This window comes from Sciurus vulgaris (genome assembly GCF_902686455.1).
Source record: "Sciurus vulgaris genome assembly, chromosome: 18".
NCBI classification, from domain to species: Eukaryota; Metazoa; Chordata; class Mammalia; order Rodentia; family Sciuridae; genus Sciurus; species Sciurus vulgaris.
In genome coordinates this window covers 30,157,533-30,184,551 of record NC_136479.1, presented here as the reverse complement: position 1 = coordinate 30,184,551, position 27,019 = coordinate 30,157,533, and the positions used below count along the sequence as shown (strand labels likewise).

At 40.7% G+C, this 27,019-nt stretch overlaps 1 protein-coding gene across 5 annotated transcripts; it reads left to right on the top strand.

Moving 5' to 3' along the window:
- Positions 1-24,312, top strand: RAC1 (Rac family small GTPase 1). Of its 5 annotated transcripts, XM_079120456.1 has the most exons (9): positions 1-304; positions 4,415-4,671; positions 9,532-9,603; positions 11,441-11,513; positions 11,622-11,739; positions 19,393-19,449; positions 21,008-21,070; positions 22,445-22,604; positions 22,942-24,312. In XM_079120456.1, the coding sequence occupies exons 3-9, from the start codon at positions 9,573-9,575 to the stop codon at positions 23,070-23,072; spliced, it is 633 nt and encodes a 210-aa protein (XP_078976582.1). In that variant the 5' UTR covers positions 1-304; positions 4,415-4,671; positions 9,532-9,572; the 3' UTR covers positions 23,073-24,312. The 5 variants fall into 5 exon arrangements, with proteins under 5 accessions (XP_078976582.1, XP_078976581.1, XP_078976580.1 ...); XM_079120455.1 differs by lacking the exon at positions 4,415-4,671 and having other exon boundaries at positions 2-304; XM_079120454.1 differs by lacking the exons at positions 4,415-4,671; positions 11,441-11,513 and having other exon boundaries at positions 4-304.
- Positions 24,313-27,019: the final 2,707 nt, after the last annotated feature.

Sequence of the window (27,019 nt, the reverse complement as noted above, 5' to 3'; positions counted from 1 at the left end):
GGGAGCGGCGGCGCCGGCGCGGGGGGAAGGGAGGCCGGATGTGAGTGGAGCGGCCATTTCCTGTTTCTCTGCAGTTTTCCTCAGCTTTGGGTGGTGGCCGCTGCTGGGCTTCAGCTTCCAGTTCGCGGAGGGCGAGGCGGCGTGGACAGCGGCCCCGGCACCCCGCGCCCCGCCGCCCGCAGCCGCGCGTCCGCCTGCCCGCCGCTTCCCGAGCCCGCCGCTTCTTGTCTCAGCGCTCGGCCGCCGCCGCGGCCCCGCGAGCGGCCCAGATGCAGGCCATCAAGTGTGTGGTGGTGGGAGACGGGTGAGTGCCGGCGGGCCGGGGTGGCGGGCTGGGCCGGGGCGGGCCGGGGGCGGCGGGCTGGGCCCGCGGGCCGGGCTCGCGTGGCCGCCGCGGGCCCCGCGGAGCGCCGGCTCCCACCCTCCCGGGCCGCGGCGCGGGCCTGGTTCCGGCTCTTCGGTGGGGGAGGGCCCGGACGCTCCGGGCCGGAGGGAAAAGTGAACTCCACCCTCCCGCTTTCTTCCCGGGCGGACGCCGCCCGCCCTCGTCCGCACCGATTAGGCGGGCTTGTAGGTTGTTGTCCTTTTTGCCCCGAAAGAAGGAGTCCTTTTTGGTTTCTGCGTTGATCTCCAGCCCCCGGAGTCGGTCCTGTTCCTTGCATGTTTGCACGGGCCACTTTGGTGGCCTCAAAACTTACTTGACGACCACCAGCTTGCTTGACTTGCACCTCTCCACTTTAAGGGTTCTCCAATGGTCATTTTCGTTCTTTCCGTGGAGGGACTTAATTGAGATGCTATCTGTGAGGGGCCCGATCTGATGGAGACTGTTGTGAAGAGCCTGGTGTCATAAAGATTTAAAAAAAAAAAACAAAAAACAAACCCCAAACCCTCCAAATTGGCCTTCGCTTAACGCATTAGGTTTGGCTGGAGCAGAACGGGTTCCGTGTGACCCAAGGCGTTTCTTTTCATTACTGTCCGTGGTGGTTACAGGCCCTTGAGGAAGACAAGACTTGTCTTATTCGTTTTTTTTTTTTTTTTTCCTCCCGTAGAAACAAGAATCTCAGTGTAATCCGAGCAAAATTGCGCGTCTGAGCTTTGCTTGTGTAGGTTAGTGCTAACAAGGAAGCCCGGAGGATTATTAGCAGCTTCATCAAACTCAGAATGCAACTGGTACATTTTGAAGTTGAGTAAAGTTGAAGGAATTTCGAGTTCTGGCATCACGTTCATTTTTGGTTGATATTCTCGAAACTTGACCTTAGCATCGATTTTACTTTTAGGCCCCTAACTGTATTTATAGATTTTCAACTTATTTAGTCAATTCTAGTTGTACTTTTGAAATTGTTTCTATAATTAATTCAGATGAAAGACGGAAAAACAACTGATATTTGTAAGATAACCAGCCTTTGGGATTTGCCCCCTTACTGGTATCTTATGTATATAACTAAACATTTTAAGTTGCACTTAATTTAAATATGTTACTTTCTTTAACTATTTGAAAGAAAGCTTTGCTTTCACTCGGAAAACATGTTCAATTAGTTTTATACTGAATTCAATGAGTTGTTGTAAATTAAGTTTTGATCCTTTGCATGTCATATAGTTATCTGATCTTCCTCTAAAAGTTAAAAATGCTGAATCAGTAGTGGTGTGGAATATAAAGTACTACATACTAGTTTTTTAAAAAGTTAAGTTGGCCGTTGCAATGGCACAAGCCTGTAATCCCACTGTATCCCAGGTACCTAGGAGCTTGAGGCAGGAGGATTGAAATTCCAAGCCAGGCTGGGCAAGTTGGTGAGACCCTGTCTCAAAAAGTGCTGTGGATGTAGCTTATTGGTAAAGCCCTCCTGGGTTCAATCCAAAAAATAATTAAAAAAAATTGCTGCTAATTCAGTACCCAATCATAGTATGTAGTATTATTTGAAGAATTCTAAGACTAAAATATAAGCACGTTATGGTGGTGCATGCTTGTAATCCCAGTGGTTTAGGAGGCTGAGGCAGAAGAATCTTGTAAATTCAGAGCTAGCTCCAGCAACTTAGAGAGGCCCTAAGCAACTTAGTGAGACCCTGTCTCATACTATTAAAAAGGGCTTGGGATGTAGCTCAAGTGGTTAAGCATCCCTGGGTTCAATTCCTAGTACTCACCCCCGCCAATATATATTCACATACACTACAGATACATTGTTTAACTAATATTAACAAACCATGGACCTGTACTGGTCCTGTTTCAGCTCCCTCAACCCTGTTGCTAGGTATCAGCCCTTGAACATGTTAATAAGTGCTTTAACCACTGAGCAACACCCCCATCCCTGTATTAGCTTTTTGTGGTTTTTTGGTTGTAGATGGACACGATACCTTTGTTTTTATGTGGTGTTGAGCTACAACCTTAGCCCTAGCTTGCTTTTTTTTTTTTTTTTAATATTTTTAGTTGTAGATGGATAAATAACATTAATTTTATTTATCTATTTTTATGTGGTGCTGAGGATTGAGCCCAGTGGCTCACACATGCTAGGTAAGTGCTCTACCATTGAGCCACAACCTCAGCCCTAGCATTTTAAAATCTATTCAGATACTTGTTGAATACCCACTATGGAAACTGTATCCTCCCTTAATCCCCATCCTACCACTTACTTATGGGGTAACCCTGAGCATACCACTCATCCCCAAGAGAGATGCATCAAGGGGAGGTTAAACAAGACTAAACAAGATGCTATATATTAAGAGCCTGATAAGTGCCTCACCCCTTGCTGAATGCTTAGTAAGTGCTAGTTACTGTTGTCATTGTTATTAATTGCTGTTTCTGTTACTAGAAGACTCTGAGGAAATATAAGAACAAAAAAATGTAGTTCCTGGGAGGCATGGTGGGTACCCAGCAACTGGGGAAGCTGAGGCAGGAGGATGGCAAATTCAAGTCCAGCCTCAGCAACTAAGACCCTGTCTCAAAATTAAAAGGACTGGGGATATAGCAGCTCAGTGGTAGAGTACCCCTGGTTTCAGTCCATAGTACTGGACATCAAAAAGCCACAGTTCCTGGCTTTGAGTTTTTTAGTGTGATTTTTTAATACTGTATTTGACATTTGGTATTGACTAGTGATATAGCTAAGTAATATAAATGAAATGTACCTTTACAGGAGAGTTTAAGCTGTATTTAAGAGATGATATGTAGCAAACATTATTTTAGTGAAAAATTTAGGTACATACATAATTTTTATACTAGAAATATTTTTCTGCTTCTAACCAAATAATTTTCCTGATACTATAGCTTGAATGTTCTTTTATTTATAAATTGTTAATTGTAACTATGGACCAAAATTTTGTAGGGCTTAAAACCACTTAATGTTGTGGAATTAAAAATAATAAAAGCAATGAAGGCAGACTGATTGAGGTCCCAAAATTTCTAGCTTTCTTACTTGAAAGATATTCTAAGGAATTATAAACTATGTTATATCCACATTATAGTGAGGATCATTTAGCTTGTATTCTTTTGGTGTATAATTTCCTTTATAGCAGTAAATTGGCATTGGGTATAAAATATTAGATAAGATTTTTTTTAAAGATAGTCTTTCCTGAATGTAAGACCTATAACTTATTTGAGGGGGACCTCTGCCCTAAGATTGACTCTTTTTAGGTAAGACAGCATCTCATAAATATTTGTATACAACTCTTTTTAAATTTTTAAAATTGAAAACTTTTTTTTTTTTTTTTTTTGGTGCTGGGAATGGTATATGCTTCACTACTGAGCTGTACCCACAACCAACAAAAGTATTTAATAGTATTGTTTTAACTTTGGTTGACTAGAAGTTGGAGGATGAATGACTTAAAGACCTCATGCAAAATGGCTTTTGGATTGGGCTAGTGATCTGTGTAGCAGTGTCTGACTGAGACATTGCTGCCCAGGAGGTTTTTTTTTTTTTTTTTCAGTTGAGTGTAATGCTTCTTGTGACATCATCTTTATAGGAATGTGTGCCGTTTACTATGCTTCCATTGAACTGTGATGGCATGATACATGAATTTAAGTTCTTCATAAATCGTCTGTGTTTTTGAGGTATAGGGTTTACTTTTTGTCTGTTTAGTTTTAACCTCTTATAAAGGTGTTTGAATTCTGCACTGGCTTCCACACTTAGATTTAGTGTATGACTCTGATGATGGTTGACAAAATTATATATAATACTATTAAAATTTTTTCTAAATGACAGGACTGGGGACATAGGCACTTACCTAGTATGCCTGAGACCCTGGGTTCAATCCCTAGCAGTGTGGGGACGTGGAATGACAGTACTAGTAAAAGTTTGGGATTGCGTTAAGTGGAGGGGTATTAAGAAGCCATTTTTAGAAACCTTCAGTCTGTCATAATCTTCTCTCTGTTGCATTAGTCATTTAATGTCTTAGTGCTTCCTACTTTTTCACTCTGTATCACCAGGTAGCTCTGTCTTCTAATCGTCGTCTTCCTAGAAGACTGTCAATATGGTTATCACATGTCATCAGGAACATTTTCCACCAGTATGTTAATATGAAAAATTTCAAGCATACAGAAAAATTGAGTACTGTCAACGCCTGTATTCTCACCACCTAGAATCTACAGTCAGCATTTTACTCTACCTGCTTTATCACAACATTCCACTATTGGGGAATTTAGTAGAGGAGTTGATTTTGAAGAAGAGAGTGGTATGCAGTTAGGTATGTATTTTTGAACTCTGTATCTTGAGCTTACTCATCCACTATTCCATAGTTGGACTTGATTCTAGAAGGGTGGATTAGAAAAAAGTCTGCTTCACACTTCAATATCCACCCCCCCACCTTTTCCCTTCTCAGAGACCCAAAGGTTTTATTTAGGAAAGCAGAGATATTCAAAAGATAATGTGGGCTTTCTCAACAGTGAGAAGCTTTTGAGATAAAGCAAGGAATACACATCTAAGAGAGAACATGGACTATCTCCAGGGGGAGAGATAGCCCATAATTCAACTTATATGTAGCCTCTTCAGCCTTGAGTGTTTGAGAAAGTTTAAACAGAATCTTAATTTTTTTGTGCGTGTGTGTGGTGCTGGATATTGAACTCAGGGCCTAACATATGCTAGGCAAGTACTGTACGACTGAGCTATAGAATCTTAAATTTTTAGAGAACCTCTAATGGTGATAATGGCTAGCTTTCTGTTTTTGTTTTTGTTTGGTTTTGGCTAACTTCATTTATTGTGATATTCCCTGTTGGTGATAGAACTTAAGAATTTCAGTTTGGATTTTGTGTTTTTGTAACACTGAACTTCATATTTTTTCTGTCTATATGTTCCTCATAGGTATGCATTTGTTATAGAGTCGCCCATACCTTATTTCTCATTCATTCAAAGTGTTTTATTTATTGAACGAGTATGAATATGTATTTGACACTTATTTTTTTGAGATACTAGGGATTGAATTTGGTGCTCTACCACTGAGTTACATTCCCAGCCCTTTTAAGTTTTCTATGTTGAGACAGGGTCTTGCAAAGTTGTCCAGATTGATTCTACTGACTTGTTCTTAAGATCTAGATGCTTAGTGGGTGTGGTGGTGCGTGCCTGTAATCCCAGCGGTTCTGGAGGCTAAGGCAGGAGGATTGAGCAGTTCAAAACCAGCTTCAGCAATTTAGCGAGGCCTTAAGCAACTTAGACCCTGTCTCTAAATAAAATATAAAGAGGGCTGGGGATGTGGCTCAGTGGTTGAGTGGCTTCCTAGGTTCAATCTCCAGTATCCCCCCAAAAAAGATCTGTGTGCTTTTAGATGACATAGCATGCTCTTTGTTTTGGTTTACAGTTGTCCTTGGAAGAGTCTGTTTTTTTCTTTTCTAAGATCACTTTATCTTAAAAGGCAATGCAGAAAATTCTTTATGCTTCCTAGATCCCTTATTTTATTTTTTTTTAACGTGAGGAGATTACCAATGCTTCTTGATTATTGTTTTTATGTACTTTGAAGTTATTGTTTATAGATTGCAGGAAATAATGTTTGCAAAAAAAAAAAAAGTAAAATGTTCCCTTAATGGGAAAATGAAAACATAACAGAACATAAGTTATTGGCTTTAGTCTTGGTTATTTGTACAGGATAGAGCAGGGGAAACACAGATAGGTTTAAAAAATTGTAATGTCATGAACTCGGGGAAAATCCAATATAGAACTGACATGAGTTTTCTTTCAGCAGACCCATGTTCATTTTCTAGAGTTACGACATCTTTCAAAGATTAAAAAGAGGTTTAACAGCAGTTAAATATACAAAACTGGAAATTCCAAAGCTTAACTTCCAGAAATTCTACAAGAATGTCAATGCTGTGATCAAATATGGCTGCCATTCTTCATGCTTTTATATTCAAGTTGTTTTGCCTAGTGCGGATGTTGACTTTGAGTTGATTTATATAAAGAATGAATAAATAAACTTAATTTGTTTTCTGTTTTTAAAAGTTAAAAATGTAAAGGTAGGACATGTACTTATTTTAAGAGTCAGGAATTGCATAATTTAATCTTATTCATAAAGAACATACATTTGTAGCAAATGATTGATGGTAAATTCTCAGCCAGTATCAGATTATGCCAATGCCTTTTTTATTTTTTGATACTGGGGATTGATCCAGGGATGCTTTACCATGGAGCTGCAATCCCAATCGTTTTTATTATTTATTTTAAGACAGTCTCAAATCCTTGTGCCTGGGCATCCTTAGTTCCTGCGATTACAGGCCTCTACCACTGTGCTCAGCAAGATATTTTATCTTAATCAAAACATATACAGTTGCTTGTCTTTGACAGTAAGTGGCAAGAATATTAATGTTTTCTACACAACATTTGTCATTTTGAAAAAGGGTTTATTTATCCTGGCCTTAGACTCCACTTTCTTTCTCGGCTACTACATCCAAACCATGGCCAAGCAATGCTTGTTCTGCTTTGCGTCTGAGTAGCTAATGAAACAGCTCATTTATTTTCACCCTCCAGTCCCTCTCTGTGGTCCAGACTACCATAGGTGGTTCCTGGAACACAGCAGCAGCTTCCTTATTTTCCTACCTCCAGTTGCACCTTCTTCAGTCCTCTTTCCATAGTGTATTCAGAGTCTTCTTTGAAAATGAAATGTATTCTTGGCAATTTAAAACCTTGTCTGACTTGCAGGCAGGATCAGTCCCACTTCCTTAAGAAGAGATGACACCTCTTCAAATTTTCCTCTACCACTGCCCCCATATTTCTTGTTATTAAGTTTATGCTGGGCTTCTTTTAGCTCTGGGCCTCCCCATCTATTGTTGCTTTTGTTTGCCCATCCTGATTCCATTCCTCATAAGTTTTAGCATACATTGCAGCCTTCTATGTCTACCCCCAAGACTAGGTTAGATTTTTTTGGTGTGCATTTCCAGACATCTTTAATAACACCATACTTAAAATTTTTTTGTGTTTGTTTGAATACTGAGGATTGAACCCAGGGCTTTATATGTGCTAGGCAAGAACTTTACCACTGAGCTACATCCCCAGCCCTCATACCAATATTTCTGTGTCATGATTGCAATCTTCATTTTTTAAAATTTAATAAGTGCAAATGCTCTGTGAGGTCTTGTTCACTGAAATACCTTTGGTGCATAATGTACTTCCTGGTATAGCACACACTTGGTATAAATTAAAATTGAGTTAATGCTCACAGTAGTTTAATGAAGGAGTTCATAGTTTTGCATTTGTTTTATGAACACAAAAACTGAAGCATGTAAAGGAAGTTGGAATTTGCAAAAAAATTGCAACCAGTTAGTGATAGTTGGTCCTGGATCTTAAATGCAGGCTTCTGACTCTAAATCTTTGACTCTTGCTCATACAGGTTCTTTTTGAAAGTCTAAGCTTTACACAGAATGTATATCCAATGAGTCATTTCTGTTTAGGAAACCTTAGAAGTTGGAAGTTACCTTCTGATGATGTAATGTTTGACTGTGGGATTTTTGGGGTGGGGAGTTCCAACTTCTGTTAAGCCCTTAATAATGTTAGGAGTAAAACAAGTACTGGCAAGACTGAATGAGCCTGTAATCTGCCCTTGTTGAGACATTTTCACTTTAAGCTTTCGAGTGTGAGGGAAAATAGGAAAGTACTAAACCTTCTGTATGGTGAATCCTCATCTATAGGATTTGGGATTGAACAATAAAAACTTACAAATCAATACCACAGTGAACTGTTATCATTTTTTAAAATATTGTTTTAGTTGTGGATGGACACAGTACCTTTATTTTATTTATTTATTTATTTTTGGTGCTGAGGATTGTACCCAGTGCCTCACATGTGCCAGGCAACTGAGTCACAAATCCAGCCCCTATTATCATCTTAACCTTGGTAAACCAACAGAAGACAACAAGAAACTGGGCTCGTTACAGAGGGCATTTGGTGAAGTGAGCCCTTAGAAGGCCCTGAAGAAGTGGACCTATGAATACTGTAAAACTTGAACCATAACCCAAGTTTTGGTGCAGTGACCTTAATTTATTGTTGTCCATTGATTGGTTTGGTACTGGAGATTGAACACAGGGCCTTGCACATGCTAGGCAAGTGCTCTCCCACTGGTTACATCACTAGCCCTTTGTAAATTTTGAGATAGGGTCTTGCTAAGTTGCCCAGATGGGCCTCCAACTTGGGAGCCTCTTGAGTAACTGAGATGATATGTGTGCCACTACGACTGGCCAGGGATCTTAACTTTTAGAAATACTCTCTTGAAAACATTTCAGGTGGTTGGGAGACTTTGAATCACCACTTTGACTTTTGCCTGATGGTGTGCTGGTAATATTGATAGTCTGTACCCAGTACCAGTTGTACAGGTGGCTCTTGTCCTGAATATTTATTTCTACATGGTTCTCTTTTACTTTCTCATTGTAGCTGTTTGGGAAATGTACTCCATCATCCCTGAGCTATTAACTAATGTGTCTAGACTGTATTGTGTTAGACCCTGCTTTTTAAAGCTCATGACGAGGATCGGGATGGGGAGGTGGCAAGTGCATACAGATAAATTCATGTGAACATTTGTGTGTGGTAGTTTTTAACTAAAAGATCTCTACTAAGAGAATAGTCATAACTGATTATCAGAGGGAAGGCTTTAGGAAGTGGGTGGAAATTTGAGCTGTGCCCCTCAGAGATGGCAAAATAAGTTAGTACTTAGCAGAAATAACTAAGTTGCAGGGGCAGGGTATGTTGTTTGTGTTAGTATTCATGAACTCGTCCTTTGAGGATAGATCTTAAAACTTCTTGCATGAAAGGCGTTTTCACGGAAGATGTTCACGAAAGAGATTTTTTAAGTTTTCAAATGTTCTTCCTTTTGTAACTTCTACAAGAAACAACTGTTTCTTGACTATTGGCACTAATGCCATATACCTTAATAGAACTAGATGGCTCCAAAGTCTACTTTTCTGAAAAATTCTGGTTTTTTTGAATTTTAGGATGAAAATGTATGTGTGGTGTTAAAATTATAGAAACTGATTGTATGTATGCTGATTTTTCTAGAAATTATTTTAACAATAATGAAAGCTATGATTGTGTTCATGTCTACTAAGCAGTTTTATTTTTCTCCTTTTAGCGCTGTAGGTAAAACTTGCCTACTGATCAGTTATACAACCAATGCATTTCCTGGAGAGTATATCCCTACTGTGTAAGTATCTTCAGTTAAGTTGGGAGTTGTCTGATAAATTTTTCTGAAATTTTTTTCCATTTGTTTTGTTGTAAACCCTTAATGTTTGTATAAATTGATACAATTTGTTTTCTTCTCAAACATTGTTTGGAATCTAATTGTAAGTATTTTGGACTTTTAAGAAATAACCTGGTCAATTTAATGTAGTTTTCTCATATGATGGAACAAACACAGCTTTGCTTTTCTGATTTTTAGATACTCAGGAAACAAAGATAAAATTTAGTGTGAGAGATAGCACCTGGTAGTAATATAAAGAAGACTAGAGCTGGACAAAAGGAGCCTGCCCAGAAATTGGTCAGAGAAGAAGTCTTGTGAATGTAAGAGTTTCAGATAAATTTGACTCTACAGGAGGTAGAATGTGAAGCATTCCATTAGATTTTAATTGGCTTTTTCTGGCAAGTCATCAGTTGGTTCTCTGTCACTGCTAAGTTATAGGCTTTACAGTTGAAACCAGGGTGGGCAGGTAGGAGGATGGAAATGGCCACTGGGCTGCTTCTTCCCCACAAGCAGCCTAATTGGGTGGAGAAAGAAAATTACCTTTTTGATAGTGGGTTACCAGGGAGCCTCAAGTAGCCAAGCTTCATAGTGTACCACCCTGTGGCTGCAGTGAGCTGTCTTCACATCTGCATCTTGTGCATCCCAGTGAAGGCAGGGATACTATGGGAGAGGAATGGCTTTAAGTCCTACCCTGCAACACACTACTTAGGTGCTCCATGAAAGTGCCATTGCACATTTTAAAGTATGTAAGTGGTAGTATTCTGTCCTTGTTGTCCTGTATTTGTGGTGGAGATTTTCCTTATCTACACATATAGATTGAACTTAAATCCCTAATAATAAATGATTACTGATCACTGTAGTCTCCTCCTGGCCCTCTACTTAAATGATGCAAGAATATTCTCTAATATCTTTTTGTAGGCTTTTTTTTTTTTTTGGCTAAAGTTTTTATCTTTAATTTAGAATTCATTTTTGGTATAGTATGAGGCAAGTATCTTATTTTTCCCCTCACCAGTGGGGAAAGTATATACTTCTGTTTATTGAATATTTATTGAATAATCTGTTCTTTGCTCATGGAAGTAGAATTACCACATTCAGCAAACCTCCGCTACCTGCGTGGTGCCATGGGCAACTCCCAAACCTTTTCTTTATACAAACTAGTTTGATCATTTAATTCTATAAATCATATTGGAACCTTAGACCTTGACTCTGCTCTTGCGGTATAGTAAGAGGCATGTAGTTTTAGTATTAAAAGCATAGAAAAAGTAAATCCTTGTCTTTTATCTTACAGGCGAATAGTGTATTTGTCTTGGTTTGAATTGCAAAGCCTGAAAAAAATCATAAAGCCCCCTTTTTTTTTTTTTTAATTAGCTGTGTTACCAATAATGCTTTTAAGTGTCTGTCAGCCTATAAGCCTTTCCTTAGTAGCAGATTCCTGTAGTAACTTATTTGTGTGTACTAGCTTCAAGTTATTTTAAACATTGATGTGATCAGGTGCACTCACTTTGAAAACATGGGTGGCTACTAAAGTTGGTGTGTCTTGTTACCATTGTACTTTGGTTGTAAGTGTGGGTGACCAAGACTATACCAAGTACCACCCTATACTCAGATGTGAGTTCTGGGAACTTGTTGAAAATGAATAAGACATGTACATGAAAAACTCAGCAAGTGGGATTAGAAAGAGGAACTAATTCCACTTTTTCCTGGGGGGAAAAAGTCTTACTTTTGTGTTTTAATGTAAAGTTTTTTATTGCTGACAAAAATGTGTTTCACTTAAATTTTGTAGTTTGTCCTTGTTTTTCAGGCATTTTTCTTTCTCATATTGGGGCTCTTTCTCCTTATGCCTTTGGGACATTTCCTGGCCTGGCAATATCCGGGTCCATTTGCTGCCTTAAAAGCATACCTCCTCTGTGATGCAATATGAGATGCTACTGAGACAGTGACTTAGATCCTTTGTGACTAACAACTTTTATCTCATTCTGCAGTTTTGACAACTATTCTGCCAATGTTATGGTAGATGGGAAACCAGTGAATCTGGGCTTATGGGATACAGCTGGACAAGAAGATTATGACAGATTGCGCCCCCTCTCCTATCCACAAACAGTAAGGACTACAACTGAATTTTAATGTGTCTCTTAGAGTATACAATTCTTGAATGTTTTATTAATGCATATCATCTATGGTTTACTTATTTCGTCATGATCTGGGTATATTGAATAATAGCACTCAATATAAATTGGTTCTACTATAGGTATCCCCCTACATGCAAGCCAGATTTTTACTTTTTGAGCATTACCAGTTATTTAGCCTTTTGTGTTCAACATTCTTTCTTTTAGTTTTATTAGACTTTTTATTCGGGGGGATTACTGGGGATTGAACTCAGGGACACTTGACCACTGAGCCACATCCCTAGCTCTATTTTCTTTTTTATTTAGAGAGAGGATCTCAATGAGTTGCTTAGGATATCTCCTTTTTTTTTGGTACCAGGGATTGAATCCAGGGACACTTAACCACTGAGCCAGGTCACCAGCCCAAGGCCTCTCTTTTGCTGAGACTGGCTTTGAACTCTTGATCCTCCTGCCTCAGTCCTGGTCTGCTGGAATTATAGGCATGTGCCACTGTGCCCAGCTTTATCAGGCTGCTTTTGGCTAAACTTTTATCTTTAATTTAGAATTCATTTTTGGTATGGTATGAGGCAAGTATCTGATCCCCCACTCCAAGTGGGGATAGAATATAATACTATTTATTGGGTAGTCTGTCCTTTCCTCATGGAAGCAGAACTACCAGATTCATTAAACCTTCCCCCTCATAAACTGGTAATGTTTTTGTTTTCACAAACTGGTTTTTAACAGCAGTTAGTTTGAAGATGGTTTGCTTTGGGACAGCTTTTCACTACAGAATCAAATTAAGTAGTGAAGATTAAGGTTTTTTAAACCAAGTTAGTTGACTAATTTTAGGGCTTAATAAATTTTTTTCCTTATAAATACATAATTTTTTGACTTTAGACCTCCGTATTTTCAATGTAGATTGAGGTTTCATTTTTGTAAAATGGGTCTGCTGGGCAATCAGAAAAAAATTTTTAGATTCGTTTTGCTTCTCAATAAAACAACTAAATGATTAAAAAGTGAATTAGAGCAGTAGCTGGCAAGAACAGTGGGTACTTAAAGAGGTAGCAGAGCAAATTCCTTGGGTTCAGATCCTGCATTTCCACTTTCTACCTGCTATGTGACCTTGGACAGCATCTTCTCTAGTTTTTGCCTGTTTCTTCAGTGAGTTCATACATGTAATGTACATAGGAAATTCCTGGCATAGTGCACACACTCTAGTATTAATTGTTTGGATTTCTCCTCCTCCTCCTCTTCTTCTTGGTACCGGGACTCGGTCACTCGACCACTGAGCCACACCCCCAGCCCTATTTTGTATTTTATTTAGAGACAGGGTCTCACTGAGTTGCTTGGGGCCTCGCTTTTGCTGAGGCAGGCTTTGATCCTCCTGCCTCAGTCTCCCGAGCCACTGGGATTATAGGCGTGTGCCACTGTGCTGGGCCCTCTTTATTCTTATTGATAAAATTTTATCAGTCTAGAGGCTTCTTAATTCTAAGTCGTGCCCAGGTGAGTGTCATTTTCTGTGTACGTGCTGGGCAAGCTGTGTTGAACAAGGGGTCCAGGTTGGGATCAGGGAGCGCTTAGTGAAAGGCTGGATTTGAGCCCTGATTGGTAGGGCAGCCTTAATTAACTTAACCATTACTTTTCCTTAGGAAGTTATGGGTGACATAAACAAGTAGTTCCAGTCTGCTGAAATCTATTTTTTTTTTTTTTTTTAAACAGACTTCCTGTTTAATGATAGTTTTAAACTCTTGAATATAGTCTTTTCCCTCTAACCAACATTGTCTCGCACATTTTGTTTCTTGCTGGAAGTATTGCCAAATATAGTCTAAACTATGGATTTTTGCACGTTGTCCGTTAGCTGAATTTTAGTTAACAGTGCTGAAGAAAGATGAAAAATATAGCATGGGAGGTTTGAATTGGGTGGTTTCTCAGTTAAATCTGTAGCTAAAAATTAACTGTGATTAAGTATTAAAAATCAGCCCATAAATACCAAATGATTCAAAATCCTACTTATCTTGAAAACTATTCTGTAATCAGTGGGTGTTGAATCATTCTTTTTTTTGTTTGTTTGTTTTTTACCAGGGATTGAACTCGGGGGCACTTAACCACTGAACCACATCCCCAGCCCTTTTATATATTTTATTTAGAAACAGGGTCTCACTGAGTTGCTTAGTGCCTTGCTAAATTGCTGAAGCTGGCTTTGAACTCAAAGATCCTCCTGCCTCAGCTTCCTGAGCTACTGGGATTACAGGTGTGTGCCACCGTTTTTGGCAAATCATTCCAAATTTTAAGTGGATTTAAAAACAGTGACTGGTAGAATAGGAATCTCTAAACCTTTGGATAATCTGAAAGGGTGTGGCATCACTTCTGAGAAATGAGAGCCACCCCATTGTGACTCAGGGGGTACAGGATAGGGCAAGGCCTTTTTCTCTAAGGAAGTCAATCATAGCAAGTCAAAGGTGACTTGGCAAGAGTCCCATTCTGCTGAGGAGCACAGATAAGTAAGATGAACTCTTAGATTGAAGAAAGCTGTGTTTGAGGCATGAAATCAAAGAGAGAATTGTACTTATGGGGCTTAATACTTAGACTTTCTAGGTCTTGCCAGTGTATAGCAGTGGACTGTTTCCCTTTAAAGTATTTGAGTAGAAAGAAAGGAGAAAGACATGAATCATGCCCTCAAGTAGCTTGCAGAAAGACCCATAAACTGACTGCTGTGTAATACAGCATGTGCCAGAATTGGGGAGGGTGAGTGGTGGTGCTTAAGGAGCACCTCACTAGCAGTTAAAAGACTTGCCTGCTTGAACGCCTTTCTCCAAGGAAATGATCTTGGCAGCTCAGGAGCAGGCCCAAATACTTTGGTACCAGTCCCTGCATGTCTCATTCCTTTGAATCACAGTGTCCTACCAAGATGATTGAGCCTGGGAGTTGCAGGAGAGCACCTTGGTGTCTTATTGACAAAAGGGAAACCTCTCAACTTAGTGTTGAATGGAACTTGATCTCTGAGTTTGGCTCTTTGGACTACAGGGCTTTATATGTGACTTACCCAAGACTGTTCAAACCCACTCCTGAAGGGCCAAGTAGATTTCTTATTTAGTCCATGCAAAAAAGAGATGTTATGATTCTTATTATTTAAGGTTGGCATCTTCTCTGTTGGACAGTTCTGTGTAACTAAATCTTGTTTAAACCAGTAGTTTCTACTTTGTTCTCCAAGATAGTGAGCAGCTAGTTATCATTTTCACTTGAAGTTACCTTTCAAGTTATTTTTCCAAATTAAATAATCCTTAGGGCTTTTCTATCCTTCAATAAGTTACCTTCATTTTCTCTATATTTTATAAGTACTGCAGGCTCATATAGGTAGATCAAAGTAATGCTCAAATCCAAGATCTTGTGTTGTGTAGGTCACTTGTGTTTCACTGTGCTGGGCCCAGTGACAGGAGTAGGAACATGAGTGGTGTGCCAGCATCACAAGGCTGTGCCCTGTGGGTGTGTGATCTGGGTGATGCACATATGGCCTGTTTGCTGAGATGCTAGGCCTCTGTTTGGGTCAGCCCTCCCCTCACCTTTTTTTTTTTCCCCTGGGGATAGAGCATGGCGGCATATTACCACTGAACTATATCCCCACCCCCACCACCTTTTTGTTTTTAAGTTGTTGATAGACCTTTATTTTATTTATTTATTTATTTGTGGTGCTGAGAATCGAACCCAGTACCTCACACATGCTAGTCAAGAGCTCTACCACTGAACCACAACTCCAGCCCCACTCACTACCATTTTGAGACAGGGTCTCAACAAAGTCGGGATGAACTTGTGATTCTCCTGTCACTGGGATTATAGGTGTGTGCCACCATGCCTGGTTTGAGGGTTTTAACCCATTAAGTCCCAAGTTTTCAATTCTACAAACATAATAAATTTTCACATATTATTTCAAAATTACCATAATTAGTATGATTTTTTGCTAACTCTAAGGGTTTCTTTTTTTCCTCTCAACATTTTATTACTCAAGCTTTATTTTATTTTATTTATTTATTTTTTTGCAGTGGTGGGGATCGAACCCAGCACTTTGTGCTTGCGAGGCAGGCACTCTACCAACTGAGCTGTATCCCCAGCCCCTCAAGCTTCATTTTATTATTATTATTTTTTAAACATTTAGGTTTCTGATTGTGCTTGTGCCTTCAACACAATGGTTTTTTGTCCTTTAATGAGGAAAACATGTTCGATCCTGTCATGGGCATATTTATATTTAGCACACATGGAATCACCGTAGACCCTGCTGCCATGGTTTTTTCATTTTAGACAAGTCTTGTAGGTCTCATAGCACGAATCCCTCGAAATCTGCCTGGGCATGTAGCACATGCAGATTTTGATGCTTTCCCAACCTACTTTGTATAAAGGTAAATAATTCTGTTACCAGAGGTTTGGGACAGCCTAGTTGTGTTAGAGACTGTATTGTAGGAAAGCCTACAAAGGAATATCAGTTATATTGAGTCTGTCTTTGGAAGGACTGCTAGGATTGAGGAGGTTTTGAAGCTTGAAGTAGGGGATTTGCTCACCATCAACCTTCTATTTATTCCCCTTACCCTCATGCCAACCCAAAGAACTATTCGGTTTAAGTTTTTATAGGTGGTCCACATCTGGAATGATGGAACAATATGGGTTAATACTGGGTTAAACTGTTGCAACATCATTGGATAAAAGAAAAGCCATGCTTTATTTAGCTGGAAATTTTTTTGGGGTGGGGGTGGTTACTGGGATTTGAATGTAGGGGTACTTAACCACTGAGCCACATCCCCAGCCCTTTTTTATATTTTATTTTGAGACAGGGTCTTACTAAGTTACTTAGGGCCTTGCCAACTTGCTGAGGCTGGCTTTAAGCTTGTGATCATCCTACCTCAGCCTCCCGAGCCACTGCAATTATAGGTGTGTATCACCACTCCTGGCTTAGCTGGGAAATTTTGATTTTCAAGAGGCTTTTGTTAGTTGGGTCAGTGTCCTCCAGCCACAGGTCATTAGGAATACACTTATAGTTAAGCATAATTGGATTTGCTGCTTTCTGCCATGAAAGAGATGTACCTTTGCTCTTACGTTGAAGATTAGGGGAGTGATAGGGCTCAAAAAGGGAGCCCTACCTAGTTGTGGATGAATGCTGTCAGGAGGCAGGGTAATTCTGCATTGGTGTATTTTAATCTTATCTAGTAGGTGGGGGAATACAGCAAAACTGAAGCTATGATTAGTAGAAGTAGTTAACTCCTTTACTAGGAGAGGTGGATGTGTATCGATTTTATCGTTTGCAGTGATTCTTAGATTGTCTGCACTTAGACAAGAATATAAGGTTGTCTTACTTTTTCTTTACTTTTGTTCTCATTTCATTGTGGTCACATAGGGCCTTGTCTGATATTGGTGTTCTGAGAAATTGTTACATTTAACAGGCCCACTGCCACAAAGCTGTGGGCACCAGGCTACTTCCCAGGTGGTGGACTGCTTTTCTTTTTCCCAAGCTTGTTTTCTTAGAGGTTCCTCACTGATAACACATGTCCAGCTTTTTTTAGTTCTGCCTTTTCTCTGTTATGCGTATATATATCCTGGTATTTTCCCTGTGTATAGAATGCCTGTATTAATAAAAATAAATTCTACTGGGCACAGTGTCACACATCTGTAATCCCAGCTAATCAGGAGGCTAAGGCAGGAGGATTGCAAGTTTGAGGACAGTTTGGGCAACTTTGTAAGCCCCTGTCTCTAAAAAAAATAAAAGGCTGGGGATGCAGCTCATTGAAGTAGGTTCAATTCCCCAGTACCATGTTGGGGCAGGGCAGAATTCCAAGCCTGACAGTAAAATACAGGTGGAAAACATGTGTTAGAGAATAAAATGAAAGAAACAGTGCTGCTTTTGGAATAGTGAGATTTCAGCTATACAGGTGTCTGCCCAGTCGCATTCTATCTACTACGAGCAGGCCCATTGGTGGGGACTGTACTACAGACAGGCAGAGGAGCGCAGGTGGAATTGCTCTGTCTGTACTTCTGACCAGAGAGGAAGGAAGTGGCTTGTGATAGAAGACTAATGAAGACACTGAAGACTTGCCACTTTCTTAAAAGGCATGTTGGGCATCTGGTATAGTTAGAAACATCCTGGTGCTCTCAAGAAAGTAGTAGTGTTCAAGTCCACAGCAGATAGGCCAGTGACTGGAGGTGTTCTAACACCCAGGTGACTTCTGAGGAGGGAAAGTGAGAGACCCTGGGAGAGACCTGTGTTTTGAGGAGTGCTTGCCGAGGGTTACAAGGACAGGGAAGAATAGAGCTCTTGGCCTTAGGAAAACATGCAGTGGCCTTAGTAAAGCAGAGCTGGAAGGAATTGATGGCAGAAAGCGAGCGTCAGAAGCACCAGACATGTTTTCTGAAAGCTATATTTAGGTTGGGGGAAGAAAAAGCACCAAGGAAGGAACAGGCAGATGGTGCCGTGCTCACATAGGAGGGGAACTGGAACTGCTTGGCTCCTGTTGTGCATGTCCTTTATCCATTAGAAAAGATGTTCTTAAAAATTGAAAAGGGGGGGACTGGGGATACAGCTCAGTCAGTAGAGTGCTTGAGGCCCTGGGTTTGATCCCCAGCCCCGCAAAAAAAAAAAAAAAAAAGAAAAGAAAAGGGTACCACAAATGCGATTAGATGGTATTTTGAGTCTGTTTTTTTGTGACTGATCTCAGTATGTATCACAATGAAAATTTGGCCCCATGTCAACTCCTTTGGAGGACAGATCTTTAAAAACAGCCCAAACATTATACCAGGAGAGTTAGGGAAACAAATATTATCTTTGAATTATAAATCAGAGAGGCTTGAGTGAAATGAAATAAATATAATTCTCCTTTGCCCTTAGAAGGATCCTAAGGGTTCTGTGTTGGAAGAGTGAGTCTGGTGATTTTTATTGGAACAAGAAATGAAGGGAAAACATTGTGATACACACTGGAAATGTTAACTTCTAAAGCTTGTCTCTAAGGACCAACCTCACCAAATCCTCAGTGGGGTCTGGAATTGAAAGTCTTACTTTGAACAGCACCATTCATTTCAGTAATGCAAGTCTAAATCCAGAGTGCACTGAGAACTAGGGGGAAGACAGGAACACTGTTCTGCACAGGAGCTTTTCGTGTTCAGACGGTGTTAGAATTGTGAGCTCTTAGCTCTGGCTGTGTCCTGGGAAAATCCTCAAGTCTGGTTTACAGGCGTGTTTCAGAGGCAGGTGCCTTTTCTGTTTGCTTAGGCTTCAGCAGGGCTTGTCTGTAAGAACTTGCACAGAGCTCTTTGAAGAGCTGCTTGGTCTCACGTATGCCAGTGACAGGACATGAGCAGCCCTTTATGTTAAGGGACACTTAACATTTCCAGCTGTGTGAGAAAGTGTTAAATTCTGGCGTGCACTCCACAGGTAGAAGGAACACCTTGTTGCACCCCAGGTGTGTATCTGACTTGACCGTTGTTGAACTGCACACCTCCTTTTGCCAGGTTTCAATGATTCAATGGCATTTGGCATCAAAGATGTCTTAAATCATTATCAGGAAGTTTGAGATGAAATTCTGATAAAGAATAAATAACAGGATTACATTGATTTTTATTTTATTTTCTTAAGTTTGTACTGAACTTAAACAAAGTTCTCATGCATTACTAGGTTGGAGACACGTATGGTAAGGATAAAACGTCCAGGGGCAAAGACAAGCCAATTGCCGTATGTAAGACTTTCAATTGACTTAAGTCTCAAGCTTTATCTGTTCTCTCATTTCACTTAGTTTTCCTAGGAATTCTTATTGAACCTCAGATACCTTGAGTGTTTTGTATGTAATTCACTCAAGGTGGGGTTTTGCTTGATGAAAAAAGCTTTCATTGGAGCGTGACAGGTTACCTACTGGCTTGATTGAAGCAGTTTGTGAACTCCTTGATCCCCTCCTTCCACGTGAAAGGAAGGGTTTGTCAGAGGGCCCCTTCTGGCCTGGTTGGAGATGGAGGTGTGGAGAATCCACCTGGGAGCTCACAGGGGTGGCTTTGTGTTGAGCCTGGGCAGGACTAACATTGCTGCAAGAGCATTCTCTCTTCGCTGTGGTGTCCTGTGTGGTGTCCTATGTGGTGGGCTGTCTGGTGGGCTGTCTGATGGCTGTGGGGTACTGGTGAGCTAACCCACTTATGCTTTGAGATGGTTGCAATCAACTTGGATGCTGGGATGCCCTGGTGATTCTTGGACAAGCTTGTGCATGAGCCAGTATTTAAGCAATGTTATTTATAAAAAAGCTGTTGTATGGGATGTTTCTTTCCTTTTCAGGTACAAGATAACCAGCTGGATGGTTTAAAGTGCTAGCTTGGGAATTGTATGCATTTCACAGAGCAGCATAATTGCCTTTTTCTAGGGATATATTTTATAAACCTAGCATTTTAGAAACTCTTGGGCATTTTTTATACAGGTAAATATTTGAATTTTGCTGTATGTACAATACCAGATGAGAAGAAAAGGTCAGGTATTTTCTGTTTAACCAGAAATTCTCTCCAAGTATTTATTCTGCACTGCTTTTCCTTTGCATCTCTATTTAGCAACAGCTGCCCTGGGGGCAAGTTTCCAGCAGCCCTGGTTGTGCTGGAGAGTGAGAGACAGTTTCCAGGTGGTTCTCAGCCAGGAAGATGCTACTTCCACACTAAACTACCCTTTCTTTGAGAGGGAAGGATGGGGAAGATACTAAGCCCCTATTTTGTGACCAGGGACTGTGACAGAAGTTTAATTGGAATTCAGTGATAGTCTAAAAATGTTTGTACTTAACCTGCAATTGGAGAACTTAATGAGAAGCATATTGTTTGTAGATAATGTTTTTAAAATTGACTTTGCTTTTGGGAAACTGAGAGATCACGTTTTACAGAAGCGTTGGAAAGGCTACTATCATACTTTTTTTGTCTGTTTATAACATGATTAGGCTTCCAGTTGAGAGTTTGGGAAAAAGAGCCCCCCCCCCCCCTGGGGGGGGGGGGGAGTCCGATTTGATGTTTCCCCTGCCTCCCAACAGCTTTCAGTATTGTCTTTCCCCCTTTCTTTCTCACAATTCACTGGTTGCTTGATGTGCTGGTTCTGGTTTGGGAGCTAACTGACAGACTGGGGGGTGAGTGGGGGAGCCGGCCTCTGACATCAGCTACTGGTACCAGTAAGCACCGCACCCAATGACTCATTCCCAGCAGCTTTTAGAAAGCAAAGTACCTTCCTTATTTTAAGATTGTTTTCTGAATGCTTTCCTGTTTCCTTCTTATAGGATGTTTTCTTAATTTGCTTTTCCCTTGTGAGTCCTGCATCATTTGAAAATGTCCGTGCAAAGGTAAGTAGGATTTTTTTTTTTCCTTTTGGTACTGAGGATTGAATTCAGGAGTGCATTACTACCAAACTACCTCCCTGGCCCTTTAGTTTTTAATTTCGAGACAGGGTCTCACTAAATTGTTAAGGCTGACCTTGAACTTGTGATCCTCATGCCTCAGCCTCCTGGGCAGCTGAGATTATAGGCATGCACCATGCCTGGCTTAATGCTTATTTTAAACCTTGAAAGCAACAATATAAAAATATTATTTAGTGCTAGGAATTTTCAGTTATTTAAATTGGTTTTAGTGATTTTCCTACTTGGTAACCTAATCAGTTTTTAAGCAATGGCTTTAGGATATAGATTTCCTTTTTTTATTTTTTATTTTTTACTTTTATATTTTTTTGTAGTACTGGGGATTGAACCCAGGGCCTTGTGCTTGCAAGGTAAGCACTCTGCCAACTGAGCTGTTGCCCCAGCCCTAGGATATAGATTTCTAAAGCTTCAGGTGCCATTTAGAAAATGGTGACCCTCACCATTTTCCTCACTTTGGAGTCAGTCTAATGATCATTTAATTTTACTTTTTGAAAAATATTTTCAGTTGTAGATGAACATAATACCTTGATTTATTTTTATTCAGTGCTGAGGATTGAACCCAGTGCTAGTGCTTCATGCATGCTAGGCAAAGTGCTTTACCACTGAGCCCTGGCCCCAGCCCATGACCATTTCTCTTTGATTGCATCTTTGACCAATGCAGTGAAATAGGAGGGAGGAAGACCATTTTGATTATAATAATCAGGGACATTAGAGGGGGCAGTTGGTGGCAGAGCCAGAGTGTTTCACTAGATAGTTTGTATATTTTTTTGTTGTTATTTCTTGGTACCAGGGATTGAACACAGGGGCGCTCAACCACTGACCCACATCCTCAGCCCTATTTTGTGTTTTATTTAGAGACAGGGTCTCACTGAGTTACTTAGTGCCTCACCATTGCTGAGGCTGACTTTGAACTCGTGATCTTCTTGCCTCAGTCTCCTGAGCAGCTGGGATTATAAGGCATGCATTACTGCTCCTGGCAGTTTGTGTATTCTTATCCCCGAATAGATGGTGAATTTTCTGAGACGATCCTAAGAATTGGATATGATTTCCCAAAAACAAAGTGATTTCCTTTGATTCCTTGAGGAGCCTGTTCTGCAGGTCCTTAATCCCAGGAGCCCTAGCTTGCTAGAATATTTCTTACAGTTCCTTAAGGCTGAGATGGAAGATGTGGAGGGCATGAAGGCTCTCTGGGGCAGGCAGTGGCTGAAGTGGGGTGGTCGGCACATTTGGGCACCTATTGTGACTTACGTCAAGGACATCTATGGGAAATGGTACAGACTTTGTTCTTTTCTTCACATCTAGTGGTATCCGGAAGTACGACACCACTGTCCCAACACTCCTATCATCCTAGTGGGAACGAAACTTGATCTTAGAGATGATAAAGACACAATTGAGAAACTGAAGGAGAAGAAGCTGACTCCCATCACCTATCCACAAGGGTTAGCCATGGCTAAGGAGATTGGTATGAAATCCTGCATTTTTCTCTCTGCTTTGCACGTCTTTTACCTTAGTGACGAGGCTAGAGTTCAGTTTGGGGAAGTAAAGAATGTGTATTTTTCCTGCTTGGGATCTGGCTTACTTTTGGGGAGCCAGCTAATAAGCAAGGCCTTCTGGGCCTTAGTGTTAGCACTTGGGAGGTGGGGGCAGGCCTGGGAGTTGGCTCTGTGGTGCCATGTCACACCAATAGAAGGTGCAGGGTTCCAGGGGAGCAGCCTTTTGCTGCTGTTCTGATCAGGAGTCATGTCGTGTTATTTTTGCGTCATGCTGAGTGTACATTGCTGTGTGGCTGTGTCTCACAGGTGCTGTAAAATACCTGGAGTGCTCAGCACTCACACAGCGAGGCCTCAAGACAGTGTTTGATGAAGCTATCCGAGCAGTTCTCTGCCCACCTCCTGTCAAGAAGAGGAAGAGAAAATGCCTGCTGTTGTAAATGTCCAAGTCCCTCATTCTTGGTCCTGCCCCTTGGAACCTTTGTATGCTTTGCTCAAAAACGGTGGAGCCTTCGCACTCAATGCCAAGTTTTTGTTACAGATTAATTTTTCCATAAAACCATTTTGAACCAATCAGTAATTTTAAGGGTTTTACATGTATGAGTTCAAACTCACGTTCTATTAAAATTTAGCCCTAAAATGACAAGCCTTCTTAAAGCCTTATTTTTCAAAAGCCCCTTATTCTTGCTCAGATTAAGAGTTGCCAAAATACCTTCTGAACTAAGTTGCGTTGTTGTGCTGAGAACACAGAGCACTAAACTGTTGGGAGACCTTTGAGAAGACTGCACTTCTGAAGTCAGGAGGTGCAGACGCTTTCCGAGTAGTTTCAGATCATGTGAAGCAGCACAGCCTCCTTAATGACATGTTGCCGTTTAACGCACCAGTAACTTATCAGCCCATGTTCATCACGTAACTGTACTGTATGTCGTAATGAAACGAGCATAACTCAGCTCTTTGGATAAGTTTCTGATTTCATAGTGAGCTTTTTTTTTTTTTAATCAGTTGACTAGCTTTTGCAGAGACTTTGAACAGAACTCTCATTCACGTTTCCTCTAATGAAGTATTCTGTTCCTAGTCATGGGTGTGCTGGGTGGAGTGTGTGAAACACGACGTGATCAAAGGATGAAGACAGTATTTTGCCTAAATATGAAGTGGAGATTAATTTACACTACATTGTACACCGAATAAATCAACTGAAAAGTGTCACGGGTAAAGATTTTTAAAGGTTAATTTCTGTCAAATGCAGTAGATGAAGAAAGGTTGGTATTAAGTGTCTTTTCTTAAGCTTTTCCATTTTCCTATACTTGCCATCCCTCCCAGAATTGGGCATTTAATTCACCTTTGAACTGGCCATTCCCATAGTTGCTAACTTAGTAAGTGCTTTTCTTATAGAACCCCTCTTAATGAGCAATATGCCTCCTACTTGTACTATAAATCTTTCTGATAATGCATTAGTTTTTTTTTTTGTAGTTTAGTAAAAGTGCGTTCCTGTTTTCATGTTACTTTATTCAAAACTAATAAGTGCTTTCCTTAGTTTTCTAGTAATTAGGTGTAAAAATCATGTGTTGCAGCTTTACAGTTTTTAAAATATTTTAGATATTCTTCAACTATGAACCTTCTTAACATCACTGTCTTGCCAGATTACCAACACTGTCACGTGACTAATACTGACCCTGTTTACCTCACACACACGGACACACGCTTCCTGTTGTGGCTTTGCCTAATGATGTTCCTTTGGGTCTGTGAGGTTCTGTAAACTGTGCTAGTGCTAACAATGTTCTGTACAACTTAACTCACTGGCAAGAACACAATGTTGGTCCTTTCAACCACTAGAACAAAATTTTTTAAATTGACAGTTGCAGAATTGTGGAGTGTTTTTACATTGATCTTTTGCTAATGCAATTAGCAGTATGTTTTGCATGTATGACTTAATAAATTCTTGAATCATATGACTGGTAATACTTGCATTTTTGAGAACTTGATGAACAAGCTCCTAGTGTGTTTGCCTCACTTTAAAATCGCGGATTGTTGAGGTTCTCATGTTCACACTAGAGGGACAAAGGGAAAGTGGGTGAGTCCATAGCCGAACCACACAGCAGGGGGTGGTGAGTGGGGTTCATGTTCGGGCCTGTTGAATTGTTGCAGGCTGCCCATGTGCAGACATGTACATTGGGACGTGGGACGTGTGTGTGCATGTGTGCATGTCTAGGCCAGGGCTCACGACCAAAGATCCCTGTGTGGAGAGCCTGGGAGGGTGGAGGCTGGGCGAACTACATCACCTCAACCCATTATGTCCCAGGTGTCCCATATGTACATAAGTTTTCCTGGAGAAATCTTGTATTTTTGAGTTTTCTTTTTTTTTAAACCACAGGTAAATAAGTTTTCAAAAAGTTCGTTACAAGAACAGCTGTCTCTTATTCCCTTGATGCCCTCCAGGCAACACTTCCTGTTCACTTTTGCAGGGCTGGGGATTGAGCCTGGAGCCCTGTTTGCAAATGTTCTTCCAGTTTAATTTTTGATATTTACTACTCGTCTAAATTTATCCTTTCTTGTGTTGAGTCAGTCGTTCAGATACTACCATTACTGTTGATATTCCCATAGTGAAAGATTCGAGGCTGTCCTAACTGCAACCCCACTCCTAGAATCCCATTCTCCAAATACTGATCTTTTTTTTTTAAGCATCTGCATGATTTTGTCCCTTGTAGTAACTTGCCTTTCTTACACCCCTCCCCTTTCCTTTCCTGCACTTTTGGTTTCCTTTGGGATAATGCTGAATTTGATTTTCTGTGTACTTCAGTTCAACAGTGAGTACCCATCTGAGTCTGTCAAGGTATACTGATGTTGTCAGTTTTCATTTTCCTAATTCTCAAATCATTTGACCTTCACCTTTACATGCTGATCTTTTTTTTCCTTCATCCTGAGGAATAGCTCCTCCAGGAGATTCCTGAGAAAGGATGTGGGGAAAGGGAAGTATGTATTTTTGAGCCTTTGCATCTTAGCTGTTCTACTGTGATACTTAGGCCTATTCTAAAACTTTAGATTGGTAATAACTTCAGATTTTTGAAGGCAGTTCTTTCATTGTTTCCTCGGCCCTTTCCAGTAGATTGGGTGCACTTTTACTTATGAAATTTGCGAGAGTTTCCTTTTGTTTTCCATGTCCTAGTGTTTACTTTTATTCATCCGTTGTGCCTGTGCTTGGTGGACGTTCCATCTGGAAATGCAGGTCTTTACGTTTCCTCGTCTTTCTGGAACTGTTATGTGGGACTCAGTGGAGTGCTTGCTTTGCCTCACGCTGCCAGTCAAGATGTCCTGAACTAGCCCCTGTTCAGCCCCCTTGGGTCAGCTTACGATGGCAGCACTTTCTCCACCCCCAGCTTTAGCATGTGTGTTGCCTTGTCACTTCTCTTCTTGTTCCTCAAGTGTCTGGTGATCCTTGGCTTATGCTTCAGGTCAAGGTTGGGAAGGGAGCACTTGGTGACACCAGGGCAGCAAGTCCCTTCTTGCCATCTGCCTCTAGGAAGTGCAGGAATTGCATTTTGAAGCAAATCTAGTAGCACTAGGGTACTCATGGCATTTGTCCCCTTCTCTCAGCAGGGGAATTAACTTTGTGGGTTTCCCCAAACTTGAGAGACATGATTGATAGTGTGGGGCCTCTGAGCAAGGTCTCCAGAGATCAGATTTCTCTGGCATATTCTCCCTGAATGTCCAGGGAGTAGAATGAGAAAATGCTGAGGAAGGTCAGTTCCTTTCCTCAACTGCTGGTGCCCAGACCCCACCCTCTGCCAGAGAGCAAAGGGCCAGATTTTTCCAACCTCACAGAAAACCCTATGGATTGGGCCTGCTCTTCACATGTGCTCAGTTCCTAGGAACCTGGGTGGTGAGCCAGTTAGCTCATCTTTCCTACTCGGGGAATTTCTTTCTTTCTTTCTTTTTTTTTTTTGGTACCAGGGACTGAACGCAGGAGTGCTTAACCACTGAGCCACATCCCCATCCCCATCCCTTTTTTATATTTTATTTAGAATCAGAGTCTCACTAAGTTGCTTAAGGCCTTGCTAAGTGGCTGAGGCTGGCTTTGGACCTGCGATACTCCTGCCTTCGCCTCTTGAGCCAGTGGGGATTTTAGGCCTGCACCACCATGCCCAGCTGGGAATTGTCCTTGAGCCCATCAGTTCTTGTCTCTTTTCCCCATCCTTGTGGGTTTATGCTTTTCAGAAAAAAGCCTCAACGATCATTTTATTGGGTATCAAATGGGTGAAACTGGACGCTTGTGCAGTCTTCAGTATTTAGCCAGAATGCCCAGAAAACATTAAGACTTCCATTTTTGTTGTTTACAGTAGACAATGTTTAAAACATGATTGCTGTAAAACAATTCATAAAGTGAACCTAC